The sequence below is a fragment of the Babylonia areolata genome, chromosome 1 (genome assembly GCF_041734735.1).
Source record: "Babylonia areolata isolate BAREFJ2019XMU chromosome 1, ASM4173473v1, whole genome shotgun sequence".
Taxonomy (NCBI): domain Eukaryota; kingdom Metazoa; phylum Mollusca; class Gastropoda; order Neogastropoda; family Buccinidae; genus Babylonia; species Babylonia areolata.
The window spans coordinates 26,811,896-26,826,594 of record NC_134876.1 but is presented as its reverse complement, the minus strand read 5'-3'; the positions used below and the strand labels follow the sequence as shown (position 1 = coordinate 26,826,594).

At 44.1% G+C, this 14,699-nt stretch overlaps 1 protein-coding gene across 4 annotated transcripts in view; it reads right to left on the bottom strand.

Moving 5' to 3' along the window:
• The window catches only part of LOC143281391 (queuosine-tRNA galactosyltransferase-like), a 33,367-nt gene that overhangs the window by 2,929 nt on the left and 15,739 nt on the right, over positions 1–14,699 (bottom strand). For 3 of the 4 annotated variants that reach the window (XM_076586599.1, XM_076586606.1, XM_076586617.1), the window contains exons 6-12: positions 14,077–14,172; positions 10,615–10,710; positions 8,855–8,979; positions 8,284–8,419; positions 5,474–5,542; positions 2,313–2,387; positions 311–1,056 (exon numbers count right to left, since the gene is read on the bottom strand). In XM_076586599.1, the coding sequence (XP_076442714.1) occupies positions 976–1,056; positions 2,313–2,387; positions 5,474–5,542; positions 8,284–8,419; positions 8,855–8,979; positions 10,615–10,710; positions 14,077–14,172 (678 nt within the window). In that variant the 3' untranslated portion in view covers positions 311–975. Of the gene's footprint in view, positions 1–16; positions 227–310; positions 1,057–2,312; positions 2,388–5,473; positions 5,543–8,283; positions 8,420–8,854; positions 8,980–10,614; positions 10,711–14,076; positions 14,173–14,699 lie in introns of all 4 variants that reach the window. The other variant, XM_076586613.1, reaches the window with a different exon arrangement.

The following is a 14,699-nucleotide window of genomic DNA, read 5'->3' as shown; positions in this document are numbered from 1 at the left end:
TATCATGTCGGTGGACCTGTCTGAAGAACTCCTCACCATCTTTACCATGTCAGTGGACCTGTCTGAAGAACTCCTCACCATCTTTACCATGTCAGTGGACCTGTCTGAAGAACTCCTCACCATCTTTACCATGCCAGTGGACCTGTCTGAAGAACTCCTCACCATCTTTACTATGTCAGTGGACCTGTCTGAAGAACTCCTCACCATCTTTACCATGTCAGTGGACCTATCTGAAGAGCTCCTCACAATCTTTACCATGTCAGTGGACCTGTCTGAAGAACTCCTCACCATCTTTGCCATGTCAGTGGACCTGTCTGAAGAACTCACTATCTTTACCATGTCAGTGGACCTGACTAAAGAACTAGCCATCTTTACCCTGTCAGTGGACCTGTCTGAAGAACTCCTCACCATCTTTACCATGTCAGTGGACCTGTCTGAAGAACTCCTCACCACCCTTCAGTCCACTGGCTTCATCATTACAGGTTTCAGTGTGGTGGACATCTGCACCCCATATGCAGTGGCAGTAACACAGGTTCAGTTTCAAGGTGGTGTCAGAATGCGTGGACTGATCCGTAACACTACACCTCATCTGCTTTGATGTTTACCAAATACCTGACATACTCAAAGACGGAACACTTTAGTCAGGCCTCTAGAGCCTATGGTAAGAACAGCTGAGAATGTATCGTTAACTCACTCCATACGAACGTCGAAAGAGACGACGTTAACAGCGTTTCACCCCAATTACCACCATCAGAATATTGCAAGTGGAAGGCTCTTATACTGAAGAGGTGTTTGTTGACAAAGATACCACAATTCTGACGACGGAAGCTAAAAGATTGGGTCATTCAGACACCCACTGGACATCCGAGGGGTCTGTGTAGAGGAGAAGAGAGGACTGGCTGTACTGAGCGAGTTAACATAGTCCAACTGATAGTGATGTCAAGGGGGTGCTGCTCATTACATCACATGTCAAGTTCAGTTGAAGTGAATGTAGTCGGTCCCTTCTTCCAAATTCAAAGATGCCAAATTGTCCTCAAACCCTCCACCTGTGAGGTTCTGTAAACAGACACCAAAACATAACAGTCAACATTTAGTGACTGTACTCCAAACAGATAAACACAATATCTAGTCAGTTTAATATGCTTTTAACTTCTACTATTGTCAATTTCTGGAATCAATCAAACATGGCCACTTCAAAACAAACAAAAAAAGCACTATTCTCATAAATCTAATATATATAAAGAGAAAAAAAAAAAAAGAAACAAAAACATCTGGGTTTTTTTCTGTCTTCACAAGCATTCCAGGCAGGGTAAGAAGACTTTGCCCCTTGGAATTTAGTAATGACTTTGAAATGGCTAGTTTTACTGTGAACATCCCTCCCACACCAGCACCACCCCTCCAACTCACACCCCTGACCCCCAAACACCACACCCCCACAGACCCCTCTTTCCCAACACCCATACCCACAACGCCCCTTCCCCAACACCACCCCCACACCCCCCTTCCCCAACACCCTCCACACACACCTTCCCCAACACCACCCCCACACCCCTTCCCCAACACCCTCCACACCCCCCTTCCCCAACACCACCCCCACACCCCTTCCCCAACACCACCCCCACACGCCCCCCTTCCCCAACACCACCCCCACACGCCCCCCCTTCCCCAACACCAACACCACCCCCACACGCCCCCCTTCCCCAACACCACCCGCACATGCCCCCCCTTCCCCAACACCAACACCACCCCCACACGCCCCCCCTTCCCCAACACCACCCCCACACGCCCCCCCCTTCCCCAACACCAACACCACCTCCACACGCCCCCCTTCCCCAACACCAACACCACATGCCCCCCTTCCCCAACACCACCCCCACACGCCCCCCTTCCCCAACACCACCCCCACACGCCCCCCCTTCCCCAACACCAACACCACCCCCACACACCCCCCTTCCCCAACACCACCCCCACACGCCCCCCTTCCCCAACACCACCCCCACACAGCCCCTTCCCCAACACCCATACCCACACCCCCCTTCCCCAACACCACCCCCACACCCCCCTTCCCCAACACCCATACCCACAACGCACTTTCTCCAACACCCATACCCCCCCCCCCCCCCCATCACTACCCCTTCTCCAACACCACCCCCACGCCCCCTCTTTCCCAACACCCATACCCACACTACCCCCTTCCCCAACACCCACACGTCACTCCACATCCCACCACATCCCCCCTCACCCCCCCACACAAGCACACCACAAGTCTGTTTCGCTTGAGTTGGTGATTTAAAATCCATCTCTGGTCTTACCATTTTAACACATATTATGACTGGAGGCTTGACCTCGCTGAAATGCACAATAGGAATCTTGGGTTTGGGATTGTCCTGCAAAACAAACACTATACTTATAATTACATAACATTTTGTAAAAAAAAAAAATATATATATAATAAAATTTTAAAAAATCACCTTGCATGTGTATATACCCACACCAACACACAAACTCACACACATATCTTCCATTTCACACACACATACACACACATGATCTTTACAAATCTTCCCTTTCACACACTCTCTCGCTCTCACGTATTCATGCATGCATACACACACACTCTCCCTCTCTCTCTCTGTCTCTCACATGCGCATACACACACACACAGAGCTAAACATGATAAAAAGTGGATGCTGTGGATCAGTTTAGAGAAGGTATTCTTCAACAACAGACAGAGTACTGAATGAAAATACCTACAAGCACACACTGCTCTGTAACTTGGAACAGGATTCATAAAATAAGCATAAAATAGCTGGAGGTGTGGATGATGGAATGCAAGAATCACAAAATGAAATGTTTCAATAAAATAACTGACTTTTTTCTCTCCAGGAATTGATAGTTGACAAAAATGAAAATACACACACAGATTTTATGTCTTCAGCAAAACGTTGGAGACATCCTTCTGTCTCCCCACCCCATTCAAAGTAAAGAACACAAAAACTATACACCAGTGTTTTATGGGGCTGGTGGGTGTGTTCATACCATTATTTACAGCTGGGACACACTCCAGTGTTCATACCATTATTTACAGCTGGGACACACCAGTGTTCATACCATTATTTACAGCTGGGACACACTCCAGTGTTCATACCATTATTTACACCTGGGACACACCAGTGTTCATACCATTATTTACACCTGGGACACACACCAGTGTTCATACCATTATTTACAGCTGGGACACACCAGTGTTCATACCATTATTTACACCTGGGACACACACCAGTGTTCATACCATTATCTACACCTGGGACACACACCAGTGTTCATACCATTATTTACACCTGGGACACACACCAGTGTTCATAAGATTATTTACACCTGGGACACACACCAGTGTTCATACCATTATTTATGGCTGGGACACACTCCAGTGTTCATACCATTATTTACACCTGGGACACACTCCAGTGTTCATACCATTATTTACAGCTGGGACACACTCCAGTGTTCATACCATTATTTACAGCTGGGACACACTCCAGTGTTCATACCATTATTTACAGCTGGGACACACACCAGTGTTCATACCATTATTTATGGCTGGGACACACTCCAGTGTTCATACCATTATCTACACCTGGGACACACACCAGTGTTCATACCATTATTTATGGCTGGGACACACTCCAGTGTTCATACCATTATCTACACCTGGGACACACCAGTGTTCTTACCATTATTTACACCTGGTACACACTCCAGTGTTCATACCATTATTTACACCTGGGACACACTCCAGTGTTCATACCATTATTTACAGCTGAGACACACTCCAGTGTTCATACCATTATTTACACCTGGGACACACTCCAGTGTTCATACCATTATTTACACCTGGGACACACTCCAGTGTTCATACCATTATTTATACCTGGTACACACTCCAGTGTTCATACCACTATTTACACCTGGGACACTCCAGTGTTCATACCATTATTTACACCTGGGACATACTCCAGTGTTCATACCATTATTTATACCTGGGACACACTCCAGTGTTCATACCATTATTTATACCTGGGACACACTCCAGTGTTCATACCATTATTTACAGCTGAGACACACTCCAGTGTTCATACCATTATTTACATTATTTACACCTGGTACACACTCCAGTGTTCATGCCATTACTTACACCTGGGACACACTCCAGTGTTCATACCATTATTTATGGCTGGGATACTCCCCACCTTCACTGTTGGTGTAATACTAATCTGACAGTTTCCATTATTTACACCTGGGACACACTCCAGTGTTCATACCATTATTTATGGCTGGGATACTCTCCACCTTCACTGTTGGTGTAATACTAATCTGACAGTTTTCAACTGGAAACAAATAATGAGCACCTAAAGGCAGCTCTCAGATGGCTCTACCCAGGTAAGGCAGCCTGTTACACAACACTCCAGTGTTCATACCATTATTTACACCTGGGACACACTCCAGTGTTCATACCATTATTTATACCTGGGACACACTCCAGTGTTCATACCATTATTTACATTATTTACACCTGGTACACACTCCAGTGTTCATACCATTATTTACACCTCGGACACACTCCAGTGTTCATACCATTATTTATGGCTGGGATACTCTCCACCTTCACTGTTGATGTAATACTAATCTGACAGTTTCCAACTGGAAACAAATAATGAGCACCGAAAGGCAGCTCTCAGATGGCTCTACCCAGGTAAGGCAGCCTGTTACACAAATGGCTCTGTGTTTGTAAAGCGCTTAGAGCTGGATCTCTCGATGGAGAATAGATGCTATAGAAGTATTTACATCAGTCAATCAACATATGCAACACTACATCCACTGAAATTTCAGTTTCTAAAAGAGGCGTCACTGCGTCCTGATAAATCCATAAACACTACACATCTGTCAGGCAGATGCCTGACCAGAAGCATAACTCAATGCACTTTGTCAGGCTTTCAGTGCATGCATATATATCTGTGTACCTATCAGAGTGGATTTATTCTACAGAATTTTGCCAGAGGACAACACTCGTTGCCATAGATTCTTTTTCAGTTTGACAAGTCCATGCTGCACACAGGACCCCGGTTTACTGTCTCATCCGAATGACAAGTTACTCCCTTTGATTTTCCAGTCAAACTTAGGAGAAAGGGCAAGAGCGGGATTTGAACCCAGACCCTCCAGGATTGGCAGATGAGCATCTTGGCCATTCTGCCACCTTCCTCCTGGAGCAGCCACTACATCCGCTAAAGAAACACCACATCTAACTCAAGCAACACAATAAGCAACACATATGCCAAAGCAACAACATAAGCAACACCACATCTGCTGAAGCAACATGATAAGCAACACCACATCTGCTGAAAGAAAACAAGGGGAGGGGTCGCAGCAGGAGTCTGACCCAAGTTGCTGATCACAACACTGGGATTGGACTCACCTGTGACTCTTCATAGGTGTAGAACTGTTTCCTGATCTTCTTCTCATCCACGTCACAGAACATCAGTACCTGACAGACGTGTCACAACATCAGTACCTGACAGACATGTCACAACATCAGTACCTGACAGACATCACACAACATCAGTACTTGACAGACATGTCACAACATCAGTACCTGACAGACATGTCACACAACATCAGTGCCTGACAGACATGTCACACATCAGTACCTGACAGACATCACACAACATCAGTACCTGGCAGACATGTGTCACAACATCAGTACTTGACAGACATGTCACAACATCAGTACCTGACAGACATCACACAACATCAGTACCTGGCAGACATCACACAACATCAGTACCTGACAGACATGTATCACAACATCAGTACCTGACAGACATGTCACAACATCAGTACCTGACAGACATGTCACAACATCAGTACCTGACAGACATGTCACACAACATCAGTACCTGACAGACATGTGTCACAACATCAGCACCTGACAGACATCACACAACATCAGTACCTGACAACATCAGTACCTGACAGACATCACACAACATCAGTACCTGACAGACATGTCACAACATCAGTACCTGACAGACATCACACAACATCAGTACCTGACAGACATGTCACAACATCAGTACCTGACAGACATGTGTCACAACATCAGTACCTGACAGACATGTCACAACATCAGTACCTGACAGACATCACACAACATCAGTACCTGACAGACATGTGTCACAACATCAGTACCTGACAGACATGTCACAACATCAGTACCTGACAGACATCACACAACATCAGTACCTGACAGACATGTCACAACATCAGTACCTGACAGACATCACACAACATCAGTACCTGACAGACATGTCACAACATCAGTACCTGACAGACATGTCACACAACATCAGTACCTGACAGACATCACACAACATCAGTACCTGACAGACATGTCACAACATCAGTACCTGACAGACATGTCTCACAACATCAGTACCTGACAGACATGTCACACAACATCAGTACCTGACAGACATCACACAACATCAGTACCTGACAGACATCACACAACATCAGTACCTGACATTACACAACATCAGTACCTGAGAGACCTGTCACACAACATCAGTACCTGTCAGACATGTATCACAACATCAGTACCTGACAGACGTGTCACAACATCAGTACCTGACAGACATGTCTCACAACATCAGTACCTGACAGACATCACACAACATCAGTACCTGACAGACATGTCTCACAACATCAGTACCTGACAGACATGTCACACAACATCAGTACCTGACAGACATGTCTCACAACATCAGTACCTGACAGACATGTCACACAACATCAGTACCTGACAGACATCACACAACATCAGTACCTGACAGACATGTCTCACAACATCAGTACCTGACAGACATGTCACACAACATCAGTACCTGACAGACATCACACAACATCAGTACCTGACAGACATGTCACAACATCAGTACCTGACAGACATGTCACACAACATCAGTACCTGACAGACATGTGTCACAACATCAGTACCTGACATTACACAACATCAGTACCTGAGAGACATGTCACACAACATCAGTACCTGAGAGACATGTCACCTGACAGACATGTCACAACATCAGTACCTGACAGACATGTCTCACAACATCAGTACCTGACATTACACAACATCAGTACCTGACAGACATGTCTCACAACATCAGTACCTGAGAGACATGTCTCACAACATCAGTACCTGAGAGACATCACACAACATCAGTACCTGTCAGACATGTATCACAACATCAGTACCTGACATTACACAACATCAGTACCTGAGAGACATGTCACACAACATCAGTACCTGAGAGACATCACACAACATCAGTACCTGTCAGACATGTATCACAACATCAGTATCTGACAGACGTGTCACAACATCAGTACCTGACAGACATGACACAACATCAGTACCTGACAGACATGTCACAACATCAGTACCTGACAGACATAGCACAACATGAGTACTGACAGACGTGTCACATCAGTACCTGACAGACATCACACAACATCAGTACCTGACAGACATAACACAACATCAGTACCTGACAGACATGTATCACAACATCAGTACCTGACATTACACAACATCAGTACCTGACAGACATGTCACACATCAGTACCTGACAGACATCACACAACATCAGTACCTGACAGACATGTGTCACAACATCAGTTCCTGTCAGACATCACACAACATCAGTACCTGACAGACGTGTGTCACAACATCAGTACCTGACAGACATCACACAACATCAGTACCTGACCAAGCTACACTACACCATTACAGTCAGCCATGATCAACAACCTACACTACACCATTACAGTCATGACCAACAACTTACACTACACCATTACAGCCATGACCAACAACCTACACTACACCATTAGTCATGACCAACAATCTACACTACACCATTACAGCCATGACCAACAACCTACACTACAAAACATGTCTAACCCTGACCAAAAGGACATATCACATGAATGTTTGCAATAAACAAAACATTACCAAGGCATTTGAAGATCTGTTTAGAAATTGATAAAAGAATGCATTTAAAATGTGCATCCACTGCAAAGCCCGACCAGTGTGAATGGTCAGTCCAGTGAATGACAAGGAGAAACATTTGTCCAAAACAGAACATGAACTTTCCCTTCCATGACCAACTGAGCAAGGCCGCGACATCATGCACACCATCATTTTCACACTGTCGCACCAACCTTTGCCTGATTGGCAGGAGATAAACTGCGGAAGAATTTCCTGCCCTGTTTTCCTGCGCTCCAAATGCTGAAGCCCCTGTAGCCATCAATGACACGTCGCTGAAGACAGTCCATGCGTATGTTCCATATGGTGTCCCTGAAAGTACAGCCAGTCTGAAGTGCCTGTGGTGTGCAAACCGTGCTGTCAGACAGCTGAAATGTCACTTCATGCCATTTGGACCAGGAAGGGAAAAAGTGCTTCAACAACAAAATAAAATGAAATGTATGAAGTCAAATATTGAAGGAGAATGACGTGATGACAGAGATAAACAGCACTTTCTTTGTGTACAGGGACTGTAACTCCCATATTAATTCATATCTAGGAGTGGTTTTTTACCCGTATTTACCCCACCATACAGGCAGCCATTCTCTGTTTCCCGGAATGTGCATGCTGGACACGTTCATGTTTCCATAGCCAACCGAGCACTGACACCCTTAATCCACCACACGCTGATACCATGACCAAACTCATCTGACTAAAAGCCCAACACTGCTGAGTGAAAGAAGGTTTTCCACAGAAGCTTGGACCTACTCCGGGATGGAGAAAGTGGTGGCCAGGGGGTGATAGCGGTACGTCAGCAGGTCCTCTTCCACCCTCATCACCCTCCCACCCAACTCCAGGTGACGCAAGAAGAAAATCAGATCTTCTGGAATTCCCTGAAACAAACAGCACCAAAGTGCTGATCTATTTATTTCATCATCACTGATGGGGTCAGCCCCAGTGACCACACAGGGCCACATGAGGGCTGACCCCACTGTCAGTCATTATGATTCCGCAGTGCCTGTGGGGAAAACAACGACACAAAACATCAACAACAAACAATCAGCACATTGACAATAAATCTGGCATACAAACCTAGGACACACCTGTGACAGACCATTCTGCAGTTTACTGACCACAGGTCTTTCTTCAGGGCCTGTGACAAGTGGGATTGAAAGGAGGATCTATTCAAAGCCTGTGACAAGTGGGAATGAAAGGAGGAGCTATTCAAAGCCTGTGACAAGTGGGAATGAAACAAGGACTTATTCAGGGCCTGTGATAAGTGGAAAATGAAAGGACCAATTCAGGGCCTGTGACAAGTGGAAAATGAAAGGGCAAATGACCAGAAACGTCAACACTTCGTCTTTCACAACCCACACTATTTCTTTTCACATACTGTCTCCGTTTGTTACATTCCTCCAGTTTCTCCAGTGTACCTGGTGTAAAGTGGACTTCACTGTATTGGGTAAATGAGATCTTGCTCATTCAATATGCTAGCAGTTTGATGTAAACATCCACCTTTCCAACTTCATCAGAGCCACCAACTGTGTCAAAAACCTGTCAGGTACAGACCAGATGTAACCTAACTAGATGTAACAGAACCAGGTGTAACAGAACTGGGTGTAACATAAACAAATGTAACAGACTCAGGTGTATGTGTAACAGAATGAGATGTAACAGAACCAGATGCATGTGTAACAAAATCAGGTTGTAGGTGTAACAGAACCAGGTGTAGGTGTAACAGAATGAGATGTAACAGAACCAGATGCAGGTGTAACAAAATCAGGTTGTAGGTGTAACAGAACCAGGTGTAGGTGTAACAGAATGAGATGTAACAGAACCACGTGTAGATGTAACAAAACCAGGTTGTAGGTGTAACAGAACCAGGTGTAATAGAACCAGGTTGAAGGTGTAACAGAACCAGGTTGTAGGTGTAACAAAAGCAGGTGTAACAGAACCAGGTTGTAGGTGTAACAGAACCAGATTGTAGGTGTAACAAAACCAGGTGTAACAGAACCAGGTTGTAGGTGTAACAGAACCAGGTGTAGGTGTAACAGAACAAGATGTAACAGAACCAGGTGTAGGTGTAACAAAACTAGGTTGCAGGTGTAACAGAACAAGGTGTAACAGAAGCAGATGTAGGTGTAACAGAATGAGGTGTAGGTGTAACAGAACCAGGTGTAACAGAATCAGATGTAGGTGTAACAGAACGAGGTGTAGGTGTAACAGAACCAGGTATAGGTGTAAAAGAACGAGGTGTAACAGAACCAGATGTAACAGAACCGGTGCAGGTGTAACAAAATCAGGTGTAGATGTAACAGAACCAGGTGCAGGTGTAACAGAACCAGATGTTACAGAACCAGTGCAGGTGTAACAAAACCAGATGTAGATGTAACAGAACCAGGTGCAGGTGTAACAGAACCAGATGTAACAGAACCAGGTGCAGATGTAACAAAACCAGGTGTAGGTGCAACAGAACCAGTTGTAGGTGTAACAGTACCAGGTGTAACAGAACCAGATGTCACACCCACCTTTCCACCCTCGTCAAAGCCACCAACTGTGTCAAACACCTTGCGGGCACAGAACCAGGTGGGCATGATGACTGTTGGCCCATGGGAGGTGTACATCTGGAGACATAATCAATGATAACACTAGCAGACACAGCGTGAATAACAAAAAACATCACTGGTAAAAGAAATTTGAGTAACGACAAACATCATTAACTCACTCCGGACGACTAGTTCTCTCCCTTGCTTTTCCCTACAGACGACCCATTTGTTAGGGTTAGGAAAAAATCACAAAAAATACAAAACATAAAGTAACTGTATGAAACTCACTGTATTTGACCCTCTGACCCCTCTCCTCACGTTGTGTGAACGCCCACCCCCATTCCCTCTTCACTACTCCCAGAAGCTGAATCACTATCAGTACCTACTTGCCGGTAGCTTTCTTCACTACAGATATTTTATTCAACATCTTCATCATCCTCGTCAATGTCAAAACCTTCAGTTTGAAGCATTTCAATGCACTGTGGCTCTCCCAATCCTCCCCCCCCAGCACCTTTTTAAAAAAATAAAATTAATTATTATTATCATTATGATTATCATTATTGTTATTATTTGTAACATGACATTATGTAATTATTCTTGTAATATGCCCCCCTCTCTCTCCTTTTCTCTCTCCCTCTCTCTGAATCCCTTCCTTTCTCTATCCCTCTCTCCCCCTCTGAATCCCTTCCTTTCTCTCTCCCTCTCTCTGAATCCCTTCCTTTCTCTCTCCCTCTCTGAATCCCTTCCTTTCTCTCTCCCTCTCTCTCCCTCTCTCTGAATCCCTTCCTTTCTCTCTCCCTCTCTGAATCCCTTCCTTTCTCTCTCCCTCTCTCTTTCTGAATCCCTTCCTTTCTCTCTCCGTCTCTCTGAATCCCTTCCTTTCTCTCTCCCTCTCTCTCCCTCTCTCTGAATCCCTTCCTTTCTCTCTCCCTCTCTGAATCCCTTCTTTTCTCTCTCCATCTCTCTGAATCCCTTCCTTTCTCTCTCCCTCTCTGAATCCCTTCCTTTCTCTCTCCCTCTCTCTGAATCCCTTCCTTTCTCTCTCCCTCTCTCTGAATCCCTTCCTTTCTCTCTCCCTCTCTGAATCCCTTCCTTTCTCTCTCCCTCTCTCTCCCTCTCTCTGAATCCCTTCCTTTCTCTCTCCCTCTCTGAATCCCTTCCTTTCTCTCTCCCTCTCTCTGAATCCCTTCCTTTCTCTCTCCCTCTCTCTGAATCCCTTCTTTTCTGTCTCCATCTCTCTCCCTCTCTCTCCATCTCTCTGAATCCCTTCCTTTCTCTCTCGCTCTCTCTGAATCCCTTCCTTTCTCTCTCCATCTCTCTCCGTCTCTCTGAATCCCTTCCTTTCTCTCTCCGTCTCTCTGAATCCCTTCCTTTCTCTCTCCCTTCTTCTCGTGTGCATGATTGTCATCCCTTTGTTTTGTCTGTTTCAAATCAAAAGAACAATTGACACATGTACAGCATAAACTTTAATACATGTAATAACGACATGAGCTTCATTATATGTGCCCTTTTTTTTTCTATTCTTGTTCATTTGTTACACATGTTGTACTGAATGCCAAAAAAGGAATAAAAAAAAAGAAAAGAAAAGAAGAGGTTGATTCTGGTATCAGATAGCGAAAATGAAAACCAGCAAAGCCACAAGGTACCAAGAACCATGCTTTTCATGGTACCTCTGCAGATAGCTACAATAATATTATCACCTTGGATGAATGTTCACTTTCAAAATAACACTGTTTTTTCTGCTGATAATTCATAGAAATGGACAGTTCTATCAAAGTTATGTCACAAATCTGTCAAGGTCTTGCTATTACCTACTTTTTGTGTGTTGTTCTCTCTCTCTCTCTCTCTCTCTATGTATATATATATATATATATATATATATATATATATATATATATATATATATATATATATATATATATATATATATATATGTAAATAAACCATATTTGTTCTTGTTGCTATCTGACACAGTTCACAATTTCATTATGAACTGAACTGGATATTGAACTAAATGTGGATTCCCCCCTTTTTTTTTTCTTTTTTCTTTTTTTTATGGTACAATGTCTTCGCGACATCTTTGCATGAAACAGCATTATACATTTGTTGTTGTTTTTGTTGTTGTTGCTGCTGCTGCTGCTGCTGCTGTTGTTGTTGTCTTTTACTTTGCTTTTGGTTGTTAGTTTGTCAGTTTGTCTTTTCATTCCAATATTGATGTTTCTTTGTGTGTTGTGTTGTTTTTCAACAATCCTACAATGTAATGTTTACAATGATTATAATGATTTAACAACAACAAAAACAAAACTGACATGTCAACAAACAATACTGTTTGTAAACAAGACTTGTGTTTCTGTTTCAGTTTCAGTTTGAAGGTGTCAAAGCGTGTAGACTAATACATACACTGAATATCACATCCCCGTTAAAAAAAAATTAAAAAAACGTCTAATCAGATGCCTGCCTTACACATAAACCCAACACTCTGGAAAGAAATTTGAGAGCCTGCCCTTGGCTGAATAACAAGCTACTTTATTTGTGAACATAGATGAATACAAAGCGTCTCAAGTCAGAAGTGATGACACCTCTTCCTCCTCATCCAACTGGTGCTGGCCACAGGTGGTACCTGTTTTTACAGAAAAACACCACTCCACCCAAACTTCTCCCCTTTAATCAGGACCTGTTTTAATGCAGAAAAACACCACTCCACCCAAACTTCACCCCTTTAATCAGGACCTGTTTTAACAGAAAAACACCACTCCACCCAAACTTCTCCCCTTTAATCAGGACCTGTTTTAACAGAAAAACACCACTCCACCCAAACTTCACCCCTTTAATCAGGACATGTTTTAATGCAGAAAAACACCACTCCATCCAAACTTCTCCCCTTTAATCAGGACCTGTTTTAACAGAAAAACACCACTCCACCCAAACTTCTCCCCTTTAATCAGGACCTGTTTTAACAGAAAAACACCACTCCACCCAAACTTCACCCCTTTAATCAGGACCTGTTTTAATGCAGAAAAACACCACTCCACCCAAACTTCCCCCCTTTAATCAGGACCTGTTTTAACAGAAAAACACCACTCCACCCAAACTTCACCCCTTTAATCAGGACCTGTTTTAATGCAGAAAAACACCACTCCACCCAAACTTCACCCCTTTAATCAGGACCTGTTTTAACAGAAAAACACCACTCCATCCAAACTTCACCCCTTTAATCAGGACCTGTTTTAACAGAAAAACACCACTCCACCCAAACTTCTCCCCTTTAATCAGGCAATGTGGAATGCCTGGACCTGCACCAAACAGATGGACAATTATGGTGATGAAGGTATCATTCTGACACTATAGTTTCCGCTGGAGAGAAGAGGAGACAGAAAGACAGACAGATGGGAGAGAGGGAAGCAAGGAAGGAAGGAAGGAAGGAAGGAGGAGGGAGAGACAGACCTGTGTGTACAGCTGTTGTGGGGTCATGGAGTTGGCCCAGTGGGTAAAGCGAGCTGTGGATCCTTCAGGATCCCGGTGAAACCCACAGCCCACAATCTGCACTGACAAAGACACTACTTCTGCACATGTTGCCTGCACACTTGGAAACCTGCCCTGCTTTTTATTCAGACAGAAGTTCACAGATACAAAATTAATACACTTTGTGCATTAGGTATCAAACACATACAATTTCAGAACCCAAGTTTCACAGAAAGCCAGGTCATGTCTCGCCTAGTCACTGAACAACCTCTGGGACAAAACATCAGAGAGTGATGCTTCAATCTAACTCCCTTCCCCTTCCCTTCCCTCCCCCCTCCTTCTCTCCCCTTTTTTTCACCCGCACCCCACCCTCATACCCCCTCTCCTCCAACATCAAGTCAGTAAGCTGAAATGCGGTGTCTTGTCACTGAATTGAATACACCTCCAACAGACAACTGTGGCCTGCCAATACTTCTCTACACTTGAAAAAGAGTCTGAGACTCAAATTCATCTTCATCAAGGTACTTCTGATTTTACACTACCTTTTATCACTTTATTATGTAGACAGAACAATACACATTCATGAACATACTGATTCGTGATGA